At 45.3% G+C, this 23,782-nt stretch overlaps 1 protein-coding gene across 1 annotated transcript; it reads left to right on the top strand.

Annotated features, from left to right (window-relative positions):
• Nucleotides 1–20,975: 20,975 nt before the first annotated feature.
• LOC145460249 (uncharacterized) lies at nucleotides 20,976–23,256 on the top strand. The gene has a single exon (XM_081444996.1). The coding sequence runs from the start codon at nucleotides 21,509–21,511 to the stop codon at nucleotides 23,222–23,224; it is 1,716 nt and encodes a 571-aa protein (XP_081301122.1). The 5' UTR covers nucleotides 20,976–21,508; the 3' UTR covers nucleotides 23,225–23,256.
• The last annotated feature ends 526 nt before the right edge of the window (nucleotides 23,257–23,782 follow it).

Here is a 23,782-nt window from a genome sequence, read left to right as displayed (position 1 = left end):
ACTGAAACAGTAGCCGATACCGCATTTCGCGCATCGTGATTTTGCTCAACTTCGGTTCGATTCCGCGGAACTTGGGCAATCTTTTTCAGTCCCAGGGACTCTAGACTAAGCCCTGATGGCCTTGGTTTGCAGTGAAATGGACACAGCAAAACTTTTTGAACGCTCACTTTCGGGCTTCTGGCCCGAAATATAGCCCCACTTCACTTTAAGACAGAAAGAGTAGCCGAGACCACTTTACGGGCATCGTGATTTTGACCAACCTCGGCTCAATTTCCCGGACCTCGGGGCATATTTTCTTGTCCCGGGGACACTAAACTAACTCTTGATGGCCTTGGTTTGCAGTGAAATGAACACAGCAAAACTTTTTGAACGCTCACTTTCGGGCTTCTCGCCCGAAATATAGCCCCACTTCACTCTAAGACTGAAAGAGTGGCCGACACTTTCCGAGCTCCAAACTTCGGCTCGATTTCCCGGGACTTGGGGGATATTTTGATGTCCCGGACACTGTAAACAATCTGCTGATGTGGCTTGGTTTGCGGTGAAATGGACACAGCAAAACTTTTTGAACTTTCACTTTCGAGCTTCTGGGCCGAAATATAGCCCTAGTTCACTTTAAGAATCAAAGAGTAGCCGAGACCGCCTTACGCGCATCGTGATTTTGACAAAATTCGGCTCGATTTACCCGAACTTGGGCGATATTTTCCAGTCCCGAGGAGTTTAAACTAACTCCTGATGGCCTTGGTTTGCAGTGAAATGAACACAGGAAAACTTGTTGAACTTTCACTTTCTAGCTTCTCGGCCGAAATATAGCCCCAGTTCACTTTGAGAGTCAAAGAGTAGCCGAGACCGCCTTACGCGCATCGTGATTTTGACAAAATTCGGCTCGATTTCCCCGAACTTGGGCGATATCTTCCAGTCCCGAGCAGTCTAAACTAACTCCTGATGGCCTTGCTTTGCATTGAAATGGACAGAGCAAAACTTTCTAAACGCTCACTTTCGAGCTTCTGGGATGAAATATAGCCCCACTTCACTTTAAGACTGAAAGAGTAGGCGAGACCGCCTTACGCGCATCGTGATTTTGAGCAACTTCCGCTCGATTTTCTAGAATTTTGGCGATATTTTCAAGTCCCGGGGACTTTAACCTAACTCCTGATGGCCTTGGTTTGCAGTGAAATGAACACAGGAAAACTTGTTGAACTTTCACTTTCTAGCTTCTCGGCCGAAATATAGCCCCAGTTCACTTTGAGAGTCAAAGAGTAGCCGAGACCGCCTTACGCGCATCGTGATTTTGACAAAATTCGGCTCGATTTCCCCGAACTTGGGCGATATCTTCCAGTCCCGAGCAGTCTAAACTAACTCCTGATGGCCTTGCTTTGCATTGAAATGGACAGAGCAAAACTTTCTAAACGCTCACTTTCGAGCTTCTGGGATGAAATATAGCCCCACTTCACTTTAAGACTGAAAGAGTAGGCGAGACCGCCTTACGCGCATCGTGATTTTGAGCAACTTCCGCTCGATTTTCTAGAATTTTGGCGATATTTTCAAGTCCCGGGGACTTTAACCTAACTCCTGATGGCCTTGGTTTGCAGTGAAATGAACACAGGAAAACTTGTTGAACTTTCACTTTCTAGCTTCTCGGCCGAAATATAGCCCCAGTTCACTTTGAGAGTCAAAGAGTAGCCGAGACCGCCTTACGCGCATCGTGATTTTGACAAAATTCGGCTCGATTTCCCCGAACTTGGGCGATATCTTCCAGTCCCGAGCAGTCTAAACTAACTCCTGATGGCCTTGCTTTGCATTGAAATGGACAGAGCAAAACTTTCTAAACGCTCACTTTCGAGCTTCTGGGATGAAATATAGCCCCACTTCACTTTAAGACTGAAAGAGTAGGCGAGACCGCCTTACGCGCATCGTGATTTTGAGCAACTTCCGCTCGATTTTCTAGAATTTTGGCGATATTTTCAAGTCCCGGGGACTTTAACCTAACTCCTGATGGCCTTGGTTTGATGTGAAATGGACGCAGGAAAACTTTTAGAACGCTCAGTTTCGAGCTTCTGGGCCGAAATACAACCGTACTTCACTTTAAGACTGAAATAGTAGCCGAGACCTCCTTACGAGCATGGTGATTTTGACCCAGTTCAGCTCGATTTCCCGGAACTTGGGGGATATTTTCCAGTCCGGCGGACTTTAAACTAACTCCTGATGGCTTGGTTTGCAGTTAAATGCACAAAGCGTAACTTTTTAAAGGTTCACTTTCGAGCTTCTGCGCCGAAATATAGCCCCACTTTACTTTAAGACTGAAAGAGTAGCCGAGACCGTCTTACGCGCATCGTGATTTTGACTAACTTCCGTTGGATTTTCCGGAACTTCGGGGATATATTCCAGTCCCGGGGACTCTAAACTAACTGCTGATGGCCTTGGTTTCCAGTGAAATGGACACAGGCACAGTTTTTGAACGCTTACTTTCGACCTTGCTGGCCGAAATATAGCTCTACTTCTTTTTAAGACTGAAAGAGTAGGCGGGAGCGCCTTACGCGCATTGTGATTTTGAGGATCTTCGGCTAGATCTGGCGAAACTTGGGAGATATTTTCCAGTCCCAAAGTCTCTAAACTCACTCCTGATTGTCTAAGATGTGAGTGAAATAGACACAAAAATTTTTCAACCCTTACTTTCGAGCTTCTGGAGTTAAATCTAAGCCCACTTTACCTTAAGACTGAAAGAGTAGCCAAGACCCCCTTAAGCGCATGGTGATTTTGAGTAACTTCGGGTGGATTTGCCGTAACTTGGGGGATATTTCCAGTTCCTTTGACGTTAAACTAAGTCGTGATGGCCTTGTTTTGCAGTGAAACGGAGACAGCAAAACTTTTTAAACACTCAGTTTCGAGCTTCTGGGCCGAAATATTGCCCCAATTCACTTTAAGACTGAAACAGTAGCCGAGACCGCCGTACGCGCGTCGTGATTTTGACCAACTTCGGTTAAATTTCCCGGAACTTGGGGGATATTTTCCAGTCCCGGGGACTCTAAACTGGCCCCCGACGTCCTTGGTCTGCAGTAAAATGGACACAGCAAAACTTTTTGAACGCTCACTTTTGAGCTTCTGGGCCGAAATAGAGCTCCACTTCACTTTAAGAGTGAAAGAGTAGCCGAGACCGCCTTACGCCCATCGTAATTTTGACCAACTTCGGCTCGATTTCCCGGAATTTGGGGGATATTTTCCAGTCCCGTGGACTCTAAAGTAACTCCTGATGGCCTTGCTCTGGAGTGAAATGGACACAGCACAACTTTTTGAACGCTCACTTTCGAGCTTCTAGGGGGAAATATTGCCCCAGTTCACTTTAAGAATGAAAGAGTAACCGGGACCGCCTTACGCGCATCGTGATTTTGACCTACTTTGGCTCGATTTCCCCGGAAATGGGGGATATTTTCCGGTACCAGGGACTCTAAAGTAACTCCTGATTTCCTCGGTTTGCAGTGAAATGGACACAGCACAACTTTTTGAACGCTCACTTTTGAGCTTCTGGGCCGAAGCATAGCCCTACTTTACTTTAAGACTGAAGAACTAGCCGAGATCGCCTTACGCGCATCGTGATTTTGGGCTACTTCGGCTCGATTTCCCGGAACTTGGGAGATAATTCCCAGTCCCTGGCACTCTAAACTAATTCCTGACGGCCTTGGTTTTCAGTGAAATGGACACAGCAAAACTTTTTGAACGTTCACTTTCGAGCTTCTGGGCCGAAATATAGCCCCACTTTACTTTAAGACTGAAACAGTAGTCGATACCGCATTTCGCGCATCGTGATTTTGATCAACTTCAGTTCGATTTCCCGGAACTGGGGCAATATTTTTCAGTCCCGGGGACTCTAAACTAACCCCTGATGGCCTTGGTTTGCAGTGAAATGGACACAGCAAAACTTTTTGAACGCTTACTTTCGGCCTTCTGGCCCGAAATATAGCCCCACTTCACTTTAAGACAGAAGAGTAGCCGGGACCACCTTAGGGGCATCGTGATTTTGACCAACCTCGGCTCAATTTCCCGGACCTTGGGGCATATTTTCTTGTCCCGGGGACGCTAAACTAACTCCTGATGGCCTTGGTTTGCAGTGAAATGAACACAGCAAAACTTTTTGAACGCTCACTTTCGCGCTTCTCGCCCGAAATGTAGCCCCACTTCACTCTAAGACTGAAAGAGTAGCCGACACTACCTTACGCAAATCGTGATTTTGACCAACTTCGGCTCGATTTCCCGGAAGTTGGGGCATATTTTCCAGTCCGGGGGCTCTAAACTAGCTCCTGATGGCTTTGGTTTGCAGTCAAATAAACACAGGGAAACTTTTTGAACGCTCACTTTCAAGCTCCTGGGCAGGAATAAAGCCTCACTTCACTTTAAGACTGAAACAGTAAGCGAGACCGCCTAACGCGCACCGTGATTTTGACCAACTACAGCTAAATTTCCCTGAACTTGGGGGGACATTTTCCAGTCCCGAAGACTCTTAAGTAACCCCTGATGGCCTTCGTTTGCATTGAAATGGATACAGCAAAATTTTTTGAAGCTCACTTTTGAGCTTCTGGGCCGAAATGTAGCTCCACTTCACTTTAAGACTGAAAGACTAGCCAAGACCGTCTTGCGCGCATCGTGATTTTGACCAACGTCTTCTCGATTTTCCGAAACTTGGGAAATATATTGCAGTCCCGGGGACTCTAAACTAACTCCTGATGGTCTTGGTTTGCAGTGAAATGGACACAGCAAATTTTTTGCAGCGCTCACTTTGGAGCTTCTGGGCCGAAATAGAGCCCCACTTCACTTTAAGACTGAAAGAGTAGCCGAGGCCGCCTTAGGCGCATCGTGATTTTGACCAACTTCGGCTTGAGTTGCCAGAACTTAAAAGATATTTTCCATTCCCGGGGACTCTAAACTAACTCATGATGGCCTTGGTTTTCAGTGAAATTGAGAGAGGAAAACTTTTTGAACGCTCACTTTCCAGCTTCTGGACCGAAATATAGCCCTACTTCACTTTCAGACTCAAAGAGTAGCCGAGACCGCCTTACGCGAATCGTTATTTTGACCAACTTCGTCTCGATTTGGCGGACCTTGGAGGATATTTTCCAGTTCCGGGGACTGTAAACTACTTCCTGAGGGCCTTGCTTTGTTGTGAAATGGGCACAGCATAACTTTTTGAACGCTCACTTTCGAGCTTCTGGGCCAAAATATACAGCCACGTCACTTTAAGACTAAAAGAGTAGCCGAGACTGCTTTTCGCGCATCGTGATTTTGACAAACTTCGGCTCGATTTCCCGGAACTTGTGGGATATTTTGATGTCCCGGAGACTGTAAACTATCTCCTGATGTGGCTTGGTTCGCGGTGAAATGGACACAGCAAAACTTTTTGAACTTTCACTTTCGAGCTTCTGGGCCGAAATATAGCCCGAGTTCACTTTAAGAATGAAAGAATAGCCGAGACCGCCTTACGCGCATCGTGATTTTGACCAACTTTGGCTCGATTTCCAAGGAAACGGGGAATATTTTCCGGTACCGGGGTCTCTAAAGTAACTCCTGATTTCCTTGGTTTGCATTGAAATGGAGAAAGCAAAACTTTTTCAACGCTCCCCTTCGGGCTTCTGAGCCGAAATATAGCCCCACTTCAGTTTAAGACTGAAAGAGTAGCCGAGACCGTCTTACGCGCATCGGGATTTTGACAAACTTCGGCTCGATTTCCCGCAACTTCGGGGATATATTCAAGTTCCAAGGACTCTAAACTAACCCCTGATGGCCTTGGTCTGCAGTGAAATGGACACAGCAAATATTTTTGAACGCTTACTTTTGAAATTCTGGGCCGAAATATAGCCCCACTTCACTTTAAGACTGAAATAGTAGCCGAGACCGCGTTAGACGCATCGTGATTTTGACCAACTTCGGGTTGAGTTGCAAGAACTTAAGGGATATTTTTTAGTCCCGCGGACTCTAAACTAACTCATGATGGCCTTGGTTTTCAGTTAAATTGAGAGAGCAAAACTTTTTGAACGCTCACTTTGGAGCTTCTGGGCCGAAATATACAGCCACGTCACTTTAAGACTAAAAGAGTAGCCGAGACTGCTTTACGCGCATCGTGATTTAACAAACTTCGGCTCGATTTCCCGGGACTTGGGGGATATTTTGATGTCCCGGACACTGTAAACAATCTGCTGATGTGGCTTGGTTTGCGGTGAAATGGACAAAGCAAAACTTTTCGAACTTTCACTTTCGAGCTTCTGGGCCGAAATACAACCGTACTTCACTTTAAGACTGAAATAGTAGCCGAGACCTCCTTACGAGCATCGTGATTTTGACCCAGTTCAGCTCGATTTCCCGGAACTTGGGGGATATTTTCCAGTCCGGGGGACTTTACGCTAACTCCTGATGGCCTTGGTTTCCAGTTAAATGCACAAAGCGTAACTTTTTAAAGGTTCACTTTCGAGCTTCTGGGCCGAAATATAGCCCCACTTTACTTAAAGACTGAAAGAGTAGCCGAGACCGTTTAACGCGCATCGTGATTTTGACCAACTTCCGTTCGAATTCCCGGAACTTCGGGGATATATTCCAGTCCCGGGGACTCTAAACTAACTGCTGATGGCCTTGGTTTTCAGTGAAATGGACACAGCACATTTTTTTGAACGCTCACTTTCGAGTTTCTCGGCCGAAATATAGCCCTACTTCACTTTAATTCTGAAAGAGTAGCTGAGACCGCCTTACACCCATCGTAACTTTGGCCAACTTCGGCTCCATTTGCCGGAAGTTGGCGAATATTTTCAATTCCCGGGGAACGCTCACTTTCGAGCTTCTCGGCCGACATATAGCCCCAGTTTACTTAAAGACTGAAAGAGTAGCCGAGACCGTCTTACGCGCATCGTGATTTTGACAAACTTCCGTTCGATTTCCCGGAACTTCGGGGATATTTTCCAGTCCCGAGGACTCTAAACTAACTCCTGATGGCCATGGTTTGCAGTGAAATTCACACAGCACAAGTTTTTGAACGAACACTTTCGAGCTTTTAGGCCGAAATATAGTCCCACATCACTTACGACTTAAAGAGTAGCCAAGACCGGCGTGCGCGCATCGTGGTTTTGACCAACTTCGGGTCGATATTCCGGAGCTTGGGGGATATTTTCCAGTCCCAGGGACTCTAAACTAACTCTTGATGGCCTTGGTTTGCAGTGAAATGGAGACACCAAAACGTTTTGAACGCTCACCTTCAAGCTTCTGGGCCGAAATATACCCCACTTTAGTTTAATACTGAAAAAGTAGCCGAGACCGCCTTACGCGCATCGTGATTTTGACAAACTTCGGGTGGGTTTCCCGGAGCTTGGGGGATATTTTCCAGTCCCTTGGACGGTAAACTAGATGCCGATGGCCTTGTTTTGCAGTGAAATGGACACAGCAAAGCTTTTTGAAGGCTCACTTTCGAGCTTGTGGGCCGAAATATAGCCATACTTCACTTTAAGACTGAAACAGTAGCCGAGACCACGTTTCGCGCATCGTGATTTTGATCAACTTCGGCTCGATTTCCCGGAACTTGCGAAATATTTTCCAGTCCCGAGGACTCTAAACTAACTCGTGCTGGTCTTGGTTTGCAGTGAAACGGAGACAGAAAAAGTTTTTGAACGCACACTTTCGAGCTTCTGGACCGAAATAGAACCCCACTTCACTTGAAGACTGAAAGAGTACACGAGACCGCCTTACGTGCATCGTGATTTTGAGCAACTTCGGCTCGATTTGCCGGAACTAAGGGGATATATTCCAGTTCTGAGGACTCTAAACTAATTCCTGATGGCCTTGGTTTGCAGTAAAATGGAGCCAGCAATACTTTTTGAACGCTCAATTTCGAGCTTCTGGGCCAAAATATAGCCCCCCATTACTTTAACACTGAAAGAGTAGCCGAGACCGCCTTACGTGCATCGTGATTTTGACAAACTTCGGGTTGATTTCCCGGAACTTAGGGGATATTTTCCAGTCCCGGGGACTCTCAACTAACTCCTGCTTGTCTTGGTTTGCAGTGAAATGGACACAGCGAAAGTTTTTGAACCCCCACTGTCGAGCTTCTGGGCCGAAATAGAGCCCCATTTTACTATAAGACTGAAAGAGTAGGCGAGACTGTCTTGAGCGAATCGTGATTTTGACCAATTTCGCGTTTATTTCCCGAAACTTGGGGATATATTCCAGTCAAAGGGACTCTACAGTAACTCCTGATGGCCTTGGTTTTCAGTGAAATGGACAGAGCACAACTTTGGAGCTTCTGGGCAGAAATATAGCCCCACTTTACTTTAAGACTGAAAGAGTAGATGAGACCGCCTTACGCGCATCATAATTTTGACGAACTTCCAATGGATTTCCTGGAACTTGGGGGATATTTTGCAGTCCCTTGGATGCTAAACTAAGTCCTGATGGCCTTGTTTTGAAGTAAAATGGACACAACAAAACTTTTTGAACGCTCACTTTCGAGCTTGTGGGCCGAAATATAGCCACACTTCACTTTAGGACTGACACAGTAGCGGAGACCACGTTACGCGCATCATGAATTTGATCAACTTCGACTCGATTTCCCGGGACTTGGGGGATACTCTCCAGTCCCGGGGACACTAAACTAACTTCTGATGGCCTTGGTTTGCACTGAAAGTGAGAGAGCAAAACATTTTAAACACTCACTTTCGAGCTTCTGGGCCGAAACATAGCCCCACTTCACTTTAAGACTGAAAGAGTAGCCGAGACCACCTTACGCACATCGTGATTTTGACCAACTTCGGCTCGATTTACCGGAACTTGGGGGATATTTTCCAGTGCCGAGGACTCTTAAGTAGCCCCTGATGGCCTTGGTTTGCATTGAAATAGACACAGCAAAACTTTGTGAACGCTGACTTTTGAGCTTCTGGGCCGAAATATAGCCCCACTTCACTTTAAGACTGAAAGAGTAGCCTTGGTTTGCACTGAAATGCGCACAGCATAAATTTTTGAACGCCCACTTTGGAGCTTCTGGGCCGAAATATAGCCCCACTTCACTTAAAGACTGAAAGAGTACCCGAGATCGCCTCACGCGCTTCGTGATTTTGACCATTTTCGGATCGATTTCTCGGAACTTGGGGAATATTTTCCAGTCCCAGGTACTCTAAACTAACTCCTGATCGCCTTGCTTTGCATTGAAATGGACACAGCAAAATTTTTTGAACGCTCACTTTCGAGCTTGTGGGCCGAAATATAGCCACACTTTACTTTAAGACTGAAACAGTACCCGAGACCGCATTTCGCGCATCGTGATTTTGATCAACATTGGCTCGCTTTCCCGGAACTTGGGGAATATTTTCCAGTCCTGGGGACCCTAAACTAAGTCCTGATGGCCTCGTTTTGAAGTGAAATGGACACAGCAAAACTTCTTTGAACGCTCACTTTCTAGCTTGTGGGCCAAAATATAGGCACACTTCACTTTAAGACTGAAAGAGTAGCCGAGACCACGTTACGCCCATCATGAATTTGATCAACTTCGGCTCAAATTCCCGGGACTTGGGGGATATGTTCCAGTCTCGGGGACTCTAAACTAACTCCTGATGGCCTTGGTTTGCATTGAAATGGACGCAGCACACTTTTTTGAACGCACACTTTCGAGATTCTGGGCAGAAATATAGCCCCACTTCACTTAAGACTGAAAGAGTAGCCGAGACCGCCTTGCTCATATCGTGAGTTTAAGAAACTTCCGGTCGATATTCCGAAACTTGGGGGATATTTTCCAGTCCCAGAAGCTCTAAACTAACTCCTCATGGCCTTGGTTTGCAGTGAAATGGACAGAGCAAAACTTTTTGAACATTCACCTTCGAGCTTCCTGGCCGAAATAAAGCCCCACTTTACTTTAAGACTTAAAGAGTAACCGAGACCACCTTACGCGCATTGTGATTTTGACAAACTTCGGGTGGATCTCCCGAAACTTGGGGAACATTTTCCAGTCCCTTGGACGCTAAACTAAGTCCTGATGGCCTTGTTTTGCAGTGATATGGACACAGCAAAACTTTTTAAACGCTCACTTTCGAGCTTCTGGACAGAAATATAGCCCCACTTGACTTTACGACTGAAAGGGTAGCCGAGAACGCTTTGGGACCATCGTGATTTTGACCAACTTCACCTCGATTTACCGGAACTTGGGGAATATTTTCCAGTGCCAGGGACGCTAAACTAACTCGTGATGGCCTTGTTTTTCAGTCAAAGAACACAGCAAAACTTTTTGAAGGCTCACTTTCGGGCTTCTGGGCCGAAATATAGCCCCACTTCACTTTAAGACTGAAACAGTAGCCGATACCGCATTTCGCGCATCGTGATTTTGATCAACTTCGGTTCGATTCCCCGGAACTTGGGCAATGTTTTTCAGTCCCGGGGACTCTAAACTAACCCTGATGGCCTTGGTTTGCAGTGAAATGGACACAGGAAAACTTTTTGAACGCTCACTTTCGAGCTCGTGGGCCGAAATATAGCCCCACTTCACTTTAAGACAGAAAGAGTAGCCGAGACCACTTTAGGGGCATCGTGATTTTGACCAACCTCGGCTCAATTTCCCGGACCTTGGGGCATATTTTCTTGTCCCGAGGACGCTAAACTAACTCCTGATGGCCTTGGTTTCCAGTGAAATGAACACAGCAAAACTTTTTCAACGCTCAATTTCAGGCTTCTCGCCCGAAATGTAGCCCCACTTCACTCTAAGACTGAAAGAGTAGCCGACACTACCTTACGCAAATCGTGATTTTGACCAACTTCGGCTCGATTTCCCGGAAGTTGGGGCATATTTTCCAGTCCCGGGGACTCTAAACTAGCTCCTGATGGCTTTGGTTTGCAGTCAAATAAACACAGGGAAACTTTTTGAACGCTCACTTTCAAGCTCCTGGGCAGGAATAAAGCCTCACTTCACTTTAAGACTGAAACAGTAAGCGAGACCGCCTAACGCGCACCGTGATTTTGACCAACTACAGCTAAATTTCCCTGAACTTGGGGGGATATTTTCCAGTCCCGAAGACTCTTAAGTAACCCCTGATGGCCTTCGTTTGCATTGAAATGGATACAGCAAAACTTTTTGAAGCTCACTTTTGAGCTTCTGGGCCGAAATATAGCCCCACTTCACTTTAAGACTGAAAGACTAGCCAAGACCGTCTTGCGCGCATCGTGATTTTGACCAACGTCTTCTCGATTTTCCGAAACTTGGGAAATATATTGCAGTCCCGGGGACTCCAAACTAACTCCTGATGGTCTTGGTTTGCATTGATATGGACACAGCAAATTTTTTGCAGCGCTCACTTTGGAGCTTCTGAGCCGAAATAGAGCCCCACTTCACTGTAAGACTGAAAGAGTAGCCGAGGCCGCCTTAGGCGCATCGTGATTTTGACCAACTTCGGCTTGAGTTGCCAGAACTTAAAAGATATTTTCCACCCCCGGGGACCCTAAACTAACTCATGATGGCCTTGGTTTTCAGTGAAATTGAGAGAGGAAAACTTTTTGAACGCTCACTTTCGAGCTTCTGGACCGAAATATAGCCCTACTTCACTTTCAGACTCAAAGAGTAGCCGAGACCGCCTTACGCGAATCGTTATTTTGACCAACTTCGTCTCGATTTGGCGGACCTTGGAGGATATTTTCCAGTTCCGGGGACTGTAAACTACTTCCTGAGGGCCTTGCTTTGTTGTGAAATGGGCACAGCATAACTTTTTGAACGCTCACTTTCGAGCTTCTGGGCCAAAATATACAGCCACGTCACTTTAAGACTAAAAGAGTAGCCGAGACTGCTTTTCGCGCATCGTGATTTTGACAAACTTCGGCTCGATTTCCCGGAACTTGGGGGATATTTTGATGTTCCGGAGACTGTAAACTATCTCCTGATGTGGCTTGGTTCGCGGTGAAATGGACACAGCAAAACTTTTTGAACTTTCACTTTCGAGCTTCTGGGCCGAAATATAGCCCGAGTTCACTTTAAGAATGAAAGAATAGCCGAGACCACCTTACGCGCATCGTGATTTTGACCAACTTTGGCTCGATTTCCAAGGAAATGGGGAATATTTTCGGGTACCGGGGACTCTAAAGTAACTCGTGATTGCCTTGGTTTGCATTGAAATGGAGAGAGCAAAACTTTTTCAACGCTCCCTTTTGGGCTTCTGAGCCGAAATATAGCCCCACTTCAGTTTAAGACTGAAAGAGTAGCCGAGACCGGCTTACGCGCATCGTGATTTTGACAAACTTCGGCTCGATTTCCCGGAACTTTGGTGATATATTTAAGTTCCAAGGACTCTAAACTAACCCCTGATGGCCTTGGTCTGCAGTGAAATGGACACAGCAAATTTTTTTGAACGCTTACTTTCGAAATTCTGGGCCGAAATATAGCCCCACTTCACTTTAAGACTGAAACAGTAGCCGAGACCGCCTTAGACGCATCGTGATTTTGACCAACTTCGGCTTGAGTTGCCAGAACTTAAGAGATATTTTTTAGTCCTGCGGACTCCAAACTAACTCATGATGGCCTTGGTTTTCAGTTAAGTTGAGAGAGATAAACTTTTTGATCTTTCACTTTCTAGCTTCTCGGCCGAAATATAGCCCCAGTTCACTTCAAGAATGAAAGAGTAGCCGAGACCGCCTTACGCGCATCGTGGTTTTGACAAAATTCGGCTCGATTTTTCCGAACTTGGGCGATATTTTCCAGTCCCGAGTAGTCTAAACTAACTCCTTATGGCCTTGGTTTGCAGTGAAATGAACAAGGTAACACTCTTTGAACGCTTATTTTCGAGCTTCTGGGATGAAATATAGCGCCACTTCACTTTAAGACTGAAAGAATAGGCGAGACCGCCTTACGCGCATCGTGATTTTCAGCAACTTCCGCTCGATTTTCTAGAATTTTGGCGATATTTTCAAGTCCCAGGGACTCTAAACTATCTCCTGATGGCCTTGGATTGATGTGAAATGGACGCAGGAAAACTTTTTGAACGCTCAGTTTCGAGCTTCTGGGCCGAAATACAACCGTACTTCACTTTAAGACTGAAATAGTAGCCGAGACCTCCTTACGAGCATGGTGATTTTGACCCAGTTCAGCTCCATTTCCCGGAACTTGGGGGATATTTTCCAGTCCGGGGGACTCTAAACTAACTGCTGATGGCCTTGGTTGCAGTGAAATGGACACAGCACATTTTTTTGAACGCTCACTTTCGAGCTTCTCGGCCGAAATATAGCCCTACTTCACTTTAAGACTGAAAGAGTAGCCGAGACCGCCTTACGCGCATCGTAATTTTGACCAACTTCGGCTCGATTTCCCAGAAGTTGGCGAATATTTTCAATTTCCGGGGAAGCTAAACTAACTTCCGATGGCCTTAGTTTGCAGTTAAATGGACACGGCAAAACTTTTTGAACGCTCACTTTCGAGCTTATGGCTCGAAATAAAGCCCCACTTAACTTTAAGACTGAAAGAGTAGCCGAGACCGCCTAACGCGCATCGTGATTTTGGGATACTTCGGCTCCATTTCCCGGAAATAGGGGGATATTTTCCAGTCCCGGGGACTCTAAACTAACTCCTGATGGCCTTGGTTTCCAGTGAAATGGACACAGGCACACTTTTTGAACGCGCACTTTCGAGCTTGCTGGCCGTAATATAGCCCTACTTCTTTTTAAGACTGAAAGAGTAGGCGGGAGCGCCTTACGCGCATTGTGATTTTTAGGATCTTCGGCTCGATCTGGCGAAACTTGGGAGATATTTTCCAGTCCCAAAGTCTCTAAACTCACTCCTGATTGTCTAAGATGTGAGTGAAATAGACACAAAAATTTTTGAACCCTTACTTTCGCGCTTCTGGAGTTAAATCTAAGCCCACTTTACCTTAAGACTGAAAGAGTAGCCGAGACCCCCTTAAGCGCATGGTGATTTTGACTAACTTCGGGTGGATTTCCCGTAACTTGGGGGATATTTCCAGTTCCTATGACGCTAAACTGAGTCGTGATGGCCTTGTTTTGCAGTGAAATGGACACAGCAAAACTTTTTAAACACTCAGTTTCGAGCTTCTGGGCCGAAATATTGCCCCAATTCACTTTAAGACTGAAAGAGTAGCCGAGACCGCCTTACGCGCATCGTGAATTTGAGCAACTTTGGCTCGATCTGCCAGAATTTGGGAAACATTTTCCAGTCCCAAGGACTCTAAACTTACTCCTGATGGCCTAAGATGTCAGTGAAATGGACACAGGTAAAATTAGCGCACGCCCGGTCTAGAGCTTCTAGGTCGAAATATAGCCCCCCTTAATTTTAAGACTGAAAGAGTAGCCGAGACCGCCTTACGCGCATCGTGATTTTGGGCCACGTTTGCTCGATTTCCCGGAAGTTGGCGAATAATGTAAAGTCCCGGGGACGCTAAACTAACTCCCGATGACCTTGCTTTGCAGTTTAATGAACATAGCAAAACATTCTGAACGCTCACCTTCGAGCTTCAGTGCCGCAATATAGCCCTACTTAAATTTAAGACTGAAAGAATAACCGAGAGCCCGTTAGGCGCATCGTAATTTTCATCAACTTCGGCGCCATTTTCTGGAACTTGGAGAATATTTTCCAGTTCCGGGGACTCTAAACTAACTCCTGATTGCCTTGGTTTGCAGTCAAATGGACACAGCAAAACTTTTTGAACGCTCACTTTCGAGCTTGTGGGCCTAAATATAGCCACACTTCACTTTAAGACTGAAACATTAGCCGAGACCGCATTTCGCGCATCGTGATTTTCATCAACTTTGGCTCGCTTTGCCGGAACTTGCGAAATATTTTCCAGTCCCGGGGACTCTAAACTAACTCGTGCTGGTCTTGGTTTGCAGTGAAACGGAAACAGAAAACGTTTTTGAACGCACACTTTCGAGCTTCTGGACCGAAATAGAACTCCACTTCACTTGAAGACTGAAAGAGTACCCGAGACCGCCTTACGTGCATGGTGATTTTGAGCAACTTCGGCTCGATTTGGCGGAATTAAGGGGATATATTCCAGTTTTGAGGACTCTAAACTAATTCCTGATGGCCTTGGTTTGCAGTAAAATGGAGCCAGCAAAACTTTTTGAACGCTCAATTTCGAGCTTCTGGGCCAAAATATAGCCCCCCATTACTTTAACACTGAAAGAGTAGCCGAGACCGCCTTACGTGCATCGTGATTTTGACAAACTTCGGGTTGATTTCCCGGAAATTGGGGGATATTTTCCAGTCCCGGGGACTCTCAACTAACTCCTGCTTGTCTTGGTTTGCAGTGAAATGGACACAGCGAAAGTTTTTGAACGCTCACTCTCGAGCTTCTGGGCCGAAATAGAGCCCCATTTTACTTTAAGTCTGAAAGAGTAGGCGAGACCGTCTTGAGCGAATCGTGATTTTGACCAATTTCGCGTTTATTTCCCGAAACTTGGGGGATATATTCCAGTGAAAGGGACTCTACAGTAACTCCTGATGGCCTTGGTTTTCAGTGAAATGGACAGAAATATAGCACCACTTCACTTTAAGACTGAAAGAGTAGATGAGACCGCTTAACGCGCATCGTAATTTTGACCAACTTGGAATGGATTTCCCGGAACTTGGGGGATATTTTGCAGTCCCTTGGACGCTAAACTAAGTCCTGATGGCCTTGTTTTGAAGTAAAATGGACACCACAAAACTTTTTGAACGCTCACTTTCTAGCTTGTGGGCCGAAATATAGCCACACTTCACTTTAGGACTGACACAGTAGCCGAGACCACGTTACGCGCATCATGAATTTGATCAACTTCGTCTCGATTTCCCGGAACTTGGGGGATATTTTCCAGTCCCGAGGTCTCTTAAGTAAGCCCTGATGGCCTTCGTTTACATTAAAATGGATACAGCAAAACTTTTTGAACGCTCACTTTTGAGCTTCTGGGCCGAAATATAGCCCCACTTCACTTTAAGGCTGAAAGAGTAGCCGAGACCGTCTTACGCGCATCGTGATTTTGACCAACGTCTTCTCGATTTTCCGGAACTTGGGAAATACATTCCACTCCCGGGGATCCTAAACTAACTACTGATAGCCTTGGTTTGCAGTGACATAGACACAGGAATTTTTTTTGAGCTTTGAGCTTGTGGGCCGAAATAGAGCCCCACTTCACTTTAAGACTGAAGGAGTAGCCGACACTGCCTTAAGCGCAGCGTGATTTTGACCAACTTCGGCTCGATTTGCCGGAACTTGGGGGATATTTTCCAGTCCCGGGGACTCTAAACTAAATCTTGATTGTCTTGGTTTTCAGTGAAATAGACACAGCGAAACTTTTTGAACGCTCACTCTCGAGCTTCTGGACCGAAATATAGCCCCACTTTACTTTAAGACTGAAAGAGTAGCCGAGACCGTCTTGTGCAAATCGTGATTTTGACCAACTTCGGGTCGGTTTCCCGGAACTTTGGGGACATGTTCCATTGCCGCGGGCTCTAAACTAACTCCTGATGGCCTTGCTTTTCAGTGAAATGGACAAAGGAAAGCTTTTTGAACACTCTCTTTGTAGCTTCTTGCCCGAAATAGAATCCCACTTCACTTTCAGACTGAAATAGTAGCCGAGACTGCCTCACGCGCATCGTGAGTTAGACCAAGTTCAGCTCGATTTCACGCAACTTTTGGGATATTTTCCAGTCCGGGGGACTCTAAACTAACTCCGGATGGCCTTGGTTTGCACTGAAATGCGCAGAGCATAAATTTTTGAACACCCAGTTTGGAGCTTCTGGGCCGAAATATAGCCCCACTGCACTTTAAGACTGAAAGAGTAGCCGAGATCGCCTTACGCGCATCGTGATTTTGACCATTTTCGGATCGATTTCTCGGAACTTGGGGGATATTTTCCAGTCCCGGGGACTGTAAACTAACTCCTGATCGCCTTGCTTTGTATTGAAATGGACAGAGCAAAACTTTTTGAACGCTTACTTTCGAGCTTGTCGGCCGAAATATAGCCACACTTCACTTTAAGAATGAAAGGGTAGCCGAGACCGCATTTCGCGCATCGTGATTTTGATCAACTTCGGCTCGCTTTCCCGGAACTTGGGGAATATTTTCCAGTCCCGGGGACCCTAAACTAACTTTTGATAGCTTTGGTTTGCAGTGAAATGCACACAGCAAAACTTTTCGAACGCTCATTTTGGAGCTTCTGGACAGAAATATAGCCCCACTTCACTTTAAGACTGAAAGGGTAGCCGAGACCGCTTTGGGAGCATCGTGATTTTGACCAACTTCAGCTCGAATTACCGGAACTTGTGGAATATTTTCTAGTCGCAGGGACGCTAAACTAACTCGTGATGGCCTTGTTTTTCAGTCAAAGAACACAGCAAAACTTTTTGAAGGCTCACTTTCGGGCTTCTGGGCCGAAATATAGCCCCACTTCACTTTAAGACTGAAACAGTAGCCGATACCGCATTTCGCGCATCGTGATTTTGCTCAACTTCGGTTCGATTCCCCGGAACTTGGGCAATATTTTTCAGTCCCGGGGACTCTAAACTAACCCCTGATGGCCTTGGTTTGCAGTGAAATGGACACAGCAAAACTTTTTGAACGCTCGCTTTCGGGCTTCTGGCCCGAAATATAGCCCCACTTCACCTTAAGACAGAAAGAGTAGCCGAGACCACTTTAGGGGAATCGTGATTTTAACCAATCTCGCCTCAATTTCCCGGACCTTGGGGCATACTTTCTTGTCCCGAGGACGCTGAACTAACTCCTAATGGCCTTGGTTTGCAGTGAAATGAACACAGCAAAACTTTTTGAACGCTCACTTTCGGGCTTCTCGCCCGAAATATAGCCCCACTTCACTCTAAGACTGAAAGAGTAGCCGACACTACCTTACGCAAATCGTGATTTTGACCAACTTCGGCTCGATTTCCCGGAAGTTGGGGCATATTTTCCAGTCCCGGGGACTCTAAACTAGCTCCTGATGGCTTTGGTTTGCAGTCAAATAAACACAGGGAAACTTTTTGAACGCTCACTTTCAAGCTCCTGGGCAGGAATAAAGCCTCACTTCACTTTAAGACTGAAACAGTAAGCGAGACCGCCTAACGCGCACCGTGATTTTGACCAACTTCGGCTAAATTTCCCTGAACTTGGGGGGATATTTTCCAGTCCCGAAGACTCTTAAGTAACCCCTGATGGCCTTCGTTTGCATTGAAATGGATACACCAAAACTTTTTGAAGCTCACTTTTGAGCTTCTGGGCCGAAATATAGCCCCACTTCACATTAAGACTGAAAGACTAGCCAAGACCGTCTTGCGCGCATCGTGATTTTGACCAACGTCTTCTCGATTTTCCGGAACTTGGGAAATATATTGCAGTCCCGGGGACTCTAAACTAACTCCTGATAGCCTTGGTTTGCAGTGAAATGGACACAGCAAATTTTTTGCAGCGCTCACTTGGCAGCTTCTGGGCTGAAACAGAGCCCCACTTCACTTTAAGACTGAAAGAGTAGCCGAGGCCGCCTTAGGCGCATCGTGATTTTGACCAACTTCGGCTTGAGTTGCCAGAACTTAAGGGATATTTTTTAGTCCCGTGGACTCTAAACTAACTCATGATGGCCTTGGTTTTCAGTTAAATTGAGAGAGGAAAACTTTTTGAACGCTCACTTTCGAACTTCTGGGCCAAAATATACAGCCACGTCACTTTAAGACTAAAAGAGTAGCCGAGACTGCTTTACGCGCATCGTGATTTTGACAAACTTCGGCTCGATTTCCCGGGACTTAGGCGATATTTTCCAGTCCCGAGCAGTATAAACTAACTCCTGATGGCCTTGGTTTGCAGTGAAATGAACAACGTAACACTTATTGAACGCTTATTTTCGAGCTTCTGGGCCGAAATATAGCCCCACTTTACTTTAAGACTGAAAGAGTAGCCGAGACCGTGTTACGCGCATCGTGATTTTGACCAACTTCCGTTCGATTTCCCGGAACTTCAGGCATATATTCCAGTCCCGGGGACTCTAAACTAACTGCTGATTGCCTTGGTTTCCAGTGAAATGGACACAGGAAAACTTTTTAAACACTCAGTTTCGAGCTTCTGGGCCGAAATATTGCCCCTATTCACTTTAAGACTGAAAGAGTAGCCGAGACCGCCGTACGCGCGTCGTGATTTTGACCAACTTCGGTTAAATTTCCCGGAACTTGGGGGATATTTTCCAGTCCCGGGGACTCTAAACTAACATCAGATGGTCTTGGTTTGCAGTGAAATGGACACAGCAAAACTTTTTAAACACTCGGTTTCGAGCTTCTGGGCCGAAATATTGCCCCAATTCACTTTAAGACTGAAACAGTAGCCGAGACCGCCGTACGCGCGTCATGATTTTGACCAACTTCAGTTAAATTTCCCGGAACTTGGGGGATATTTTCCAGTCCCGGGGACTCTAAACTGACCCCCGACGTCCTTGGTCTGCAGTAAAATGGACACAGCAAAACTTTTTGAACGCTCACTTTTGAGCTTCTGGGCCGAAATATAGCTCCACTTCACTGTAAGAGTGAAAGAGTAGCCGAGACCGCCTTACGCCCATCGTAATTTTGACCAACTTCCTTTACATTTCCCAAAAATTTATCATGGCGTTTTTCGCTGCCTTTGAGCGAAACAAACTTCACCAGTTTTTAAAGATTGTTTCCTTTTCACCTAAGCGCTTGATTTACGCTTTTTTGAGTTTTTCTTTAGTCTTTGCCTCGTTTTTTCGCTGATTTTAAGTTTTGTTGGCTGTTCCCATATTCCAAAAGGAACGTTCCTCAAGTATCGACTGTTCCTCGTTTTTGTGTTCCTATTGACTATAAGAGGACCAGATTTTTTGCATGGTAGGAACAAAACGTTCACTCTAGTGTAAAAGAGGAACATTTCGTTCCGAGTTCCCAACTGTAAATGGAACATATTGTTCTCAAACTGATAAATTAAGACTGTTTTGTTCCGAGTTCCTTTCTGTGCATGGAACACATTGTTCCGAAATTGATAAACTAGGACTGTTTTGTTCCGAGGTCCCCTCTGTAAATGGAACACATTATTCCCAAATTGGTCATTTAGGACTGTTTTGTTCCGAGTTGCTATCTGTAAATGGAACACATTGTTCCCAAATTGGTCATTTAGGACTGTTTTGTTCCGAGTTCCTATCTGTAAATGGAACACATTGTTCCCAAATTGGTCATTTAGGACTGTTTTGTTCCGAGTTCCTATCTGTAAATGGAACACATTGTTCCCAAATTGGTCATTTAGGACTGTTTTGTTCCGAGTTTCTATCTGTAAATGGAACACATTGTTCCCAAATTGGTCATTTAGGACTGTTTTGTTCCGAGTTTCTATCTGTAAATGGAACACATTGTTCCCAAATTGGTCATTTAGGACTGTTTTGTTCCGAGTTTCTATCTGTAAATGGAACACATTGTTCCCAAATTGGTCATTTAGGACTGTTTTGTTCCGAGTTCCTATCTGTAAATGGAACACATTGTTCCCAAATTGGTCATTTAGGACTGTTTTGTTCCGCGTTCCTATCTGTAAATGGAACACATTGTTCCCAAATCGGTCATTTTGGACTGTTTTGTTCCGAGTTTCTATCTGTTGATGGAACACATTGTTCCCAAATTGGTAAATTAGGACTGTTTTGTTCCGAATTCTCATCTGCCAATGGAACATACCGTTCCCAAATTGATATTTTTGTTCCGAATTCCCATCTGTGAATGGAACAGTTCGTTCCCAAATTGGCCACTTATTACGAAATATAGGACTGTTTTGTTCCGAGTTCCTATCTGTAAATGGAACATATTGTTCCCAAATTGATAATTTAGGACCTTTTCTTCCGAGTTCCTCTCTGTGAATGGAACACATTGTTCCCAAATTGGTCATTTAGGACTGTTTTGTTCCGAGTTGCTATCTGTTGATGGGACACATTGTTCCCAAATTGGTCATTTAGGACTGTTTTGTTCCAGTTTCTATCTGTTGATGGAACAAATTGTTCCCAAATTAGTCATTTAGGACTGTTTTGTTCCGAGTTTCTATCTGTTGATGGAACACGTTGTTCTCAAGTTGGTCATTTAGGACTGTTTTGTTCCGAATTCCCATCTGTGAATGGAACAGTTCGTTCCCAAATTGGCCACTTATTACGAAATATAGCACTGTTTTGTTCCGAGTTCCTATCTGTAAATGGAACATATTGTTCCCAAATTGATAATTTAGGACCTTTTCTTCCGAGTTCCTCTCTGTGAATGGAACACATTGTTCCCAAATTGGTCATTTGGGACCAGATTTCGGACCATTTCTCTGCGCATTCCTATTTTGTTCCCAAATGGAGGTGTACTTTGTAAGGCAAACAATAGGGCGCGCTCAGACCTGCTTGGGCAAGTTTGGTTGCATGTCACTGTCATGAATTTTGCACAATAGTAATGAGGGCGGGCAAGTAAGGGCATGACTTGGCAAATACAAACATATATGCAGTTCCTTTGCTTGTCATCGGCTCCTTGGTTATGGGTCAGATTTAAAGGAGATCGTGTTGGCCAAATGCTCTTCAAAAGGCAAAAATGAGCAAGAAGTGCAAGGTCAATTGGTCGGATATCGATGGAGCATCACCCAAACCAAAACGGCTTCACTTGGAAAAGGATGAAACCGACAGCTTGTATCACTGCCCAATACAAGAGTGTGACCATGGTGGATTTCAAAGTCAAAGAGGGTGCAGAAAACACGTTAATACCAAGCACAGTTGGTTCTTTTATTTCGATGAAAAGCCCAATTCGAAAGAAATCACAGATTCGCTAAAGGTAGCAAGAAATGTTCCAATGGTGAACACAATTCAAGATCAAACAAGTGAGACTACAAAACATGCCGGAAAGTTACTTCCCTCATTTTCATTGTCGTGTGACATTGGCGAAGTATTCACGAGATGGTTGACTGGAAGTGGTGGCGGTTGCAAGAAAGATCGCGCAGCTCAACAAATAGTGACAAGATGCTTTAAGTTTCTTAGATTTTGTTGTGAAGACGAGGAAGAGTTGACTTTTGACGTGGTGGACTTTAGTCTGTGTTCTCCAAATTTGTTGTTCAAGTTTATCGACTACTTACAAGACGAATGCAAGCTTGGACATGGTGGACGTTTAGGCTACATAGATGCCATTTCTGAAATGATCGACTTCAGAAAGCTGCATGGCGCATCAGAGGCAGTCTTTCGAAAGTTCTCTGCAACAGAGCTGTACCTCAAAAGAGCGCGAAAGACGGTTGCTAAGATGATGAGATTGCAGCGGACACAAGATTTAGACATCGAAACACTAGAAGCGAGAGGCCATTGGGCAACAATGGAGGAGTTGTTGGAGGTGGTGAAATTCCATCTGCCGCGCTACGAGAATACCGTGAAGATTTGCAAATCGAGTCCAACTCAAGTTAACCCTTCAGACTTGACATTTGCCACGAAATTCGTTGCCATGTATCTGTTCATCAAAGTGAAGGGGTCGCGTCCCATGACTTATCAATATTTGACGGTGGACATGATTGCTACAGCTAAGGAAAAGGGTGGATTCATTGATCAGAAAACGTTCAAGACTGCTGGAAAGTATGGATTTGATTCTTTGATTCTGACCGATGCAAACATGCAAGTTCTCAATGGCTACATCTCGAACGTCAGACCTTTGCTTAAACCCCAGTGCGATTTCGTTCTCGTCAACAGAAATGGGGGCCAACATGGTAAATTGGGGGAGATCATGAGCAAACTGGTGTTCGATGCAATTGGAAAGTACATCCATCCCACGCGTTATCGCCAAATTGTTGAAACGCAGAGCCTCAATGAGCTCACTAGCGAGGAGCAGAGGATTTTGTCGGAAGACCAAAAACACAGCTCTGCTGTTGCCAAAGTTCACTATCAAAAGCAACGATCCCGTGAAGTTGCTTTGAAGGGTCACGAGTGCCTGCAAAAACTTCAAGGTGCCAAGGGTTCAGAGGTGGACGAGGACGTCCACGCAAGACTCGGAGATTCAACTTCCGACGCCGGGCCTTCAGTTGGAAGAGTGCAAAATATCAACTCCTCCCCCAATAGGGACGCCCTGCCTAAAAGAATCTTGCGCTCTCAGAGGAACATTCGTCGTGTTTTGAAATTCACAAAAGAAGAGGACGATTTTCTAAAGGAAGGGATAACTAAGCACGGGTTTGGACAGTGGACTGCTATTTTGAGAGATGACGATTTCCAATTTCAAGACGGAAGAACAGCGGACTCTCTAAAGAAAAGGGCTGGAATGAAGATGCCACTCGGTTAGCAATTCAACTAGCAAAAAACAACAAATGCACACCAACTAAAATGCTGAGGAAACTGGACCATTTAATTATCGCAATTCGACAAACAGCTAGCCTGTTAACACATCTACGGAACGCGTTTTATAAATGATAAAGTGTAGTAAACTCTAATTTCTTGGACAAAAAAGTCTATTCTTGTAACGAGTTATCGTAGGTACATGTAGCGTTCTGAGTGCCTAATTCTATCCTATCTATTATTAATTCTAATTCTATCCTAATTATCAAACTACTGAAAAAGACCACCCTACGGCCTATCTTACGAGGAAAAAACACCGCTTTTACTTTTGACTAGTAAAGTATCGAGTTAGAACGTTCTGGGATTTTTTGACTGCTCGTTGACTGCTGGATTGCCTCTTTCGCTTCTTTTTGTTAGAAGTACTAGCTCGAAGTAGTTCAGCAGAGACTGCACAGTCGTCGAAGCTTGAATGAGGCACAGACGCACCACTTGTGCTCGGAAGAGGAGTGATGAAAATACTCTGTACCTCTTCCGTTTCATCCACTCCATTACACTGCTGCGTGAT

Source organism: Orbicella franksi, chromosome 11, assembly GCF_964199315.1.
Source record: "Orbicella franksi chromosome 11, jaOrbFran1.1, whole genome shotgun sequence".
In the NCBI taxonomy this organism is placed as follows: domain Eukaryota; kingdom Metazoa; phylum Cnidaria; class Anthozoa; order Scleractinia; family Merulinidae; genus Orbicella; species Orbicella franksi.
The sequence above is the reverse complement of the archived record's forward strand: the minus strand, read 5'-3'. Positions and strand labels throughout refer to the sequence as shown.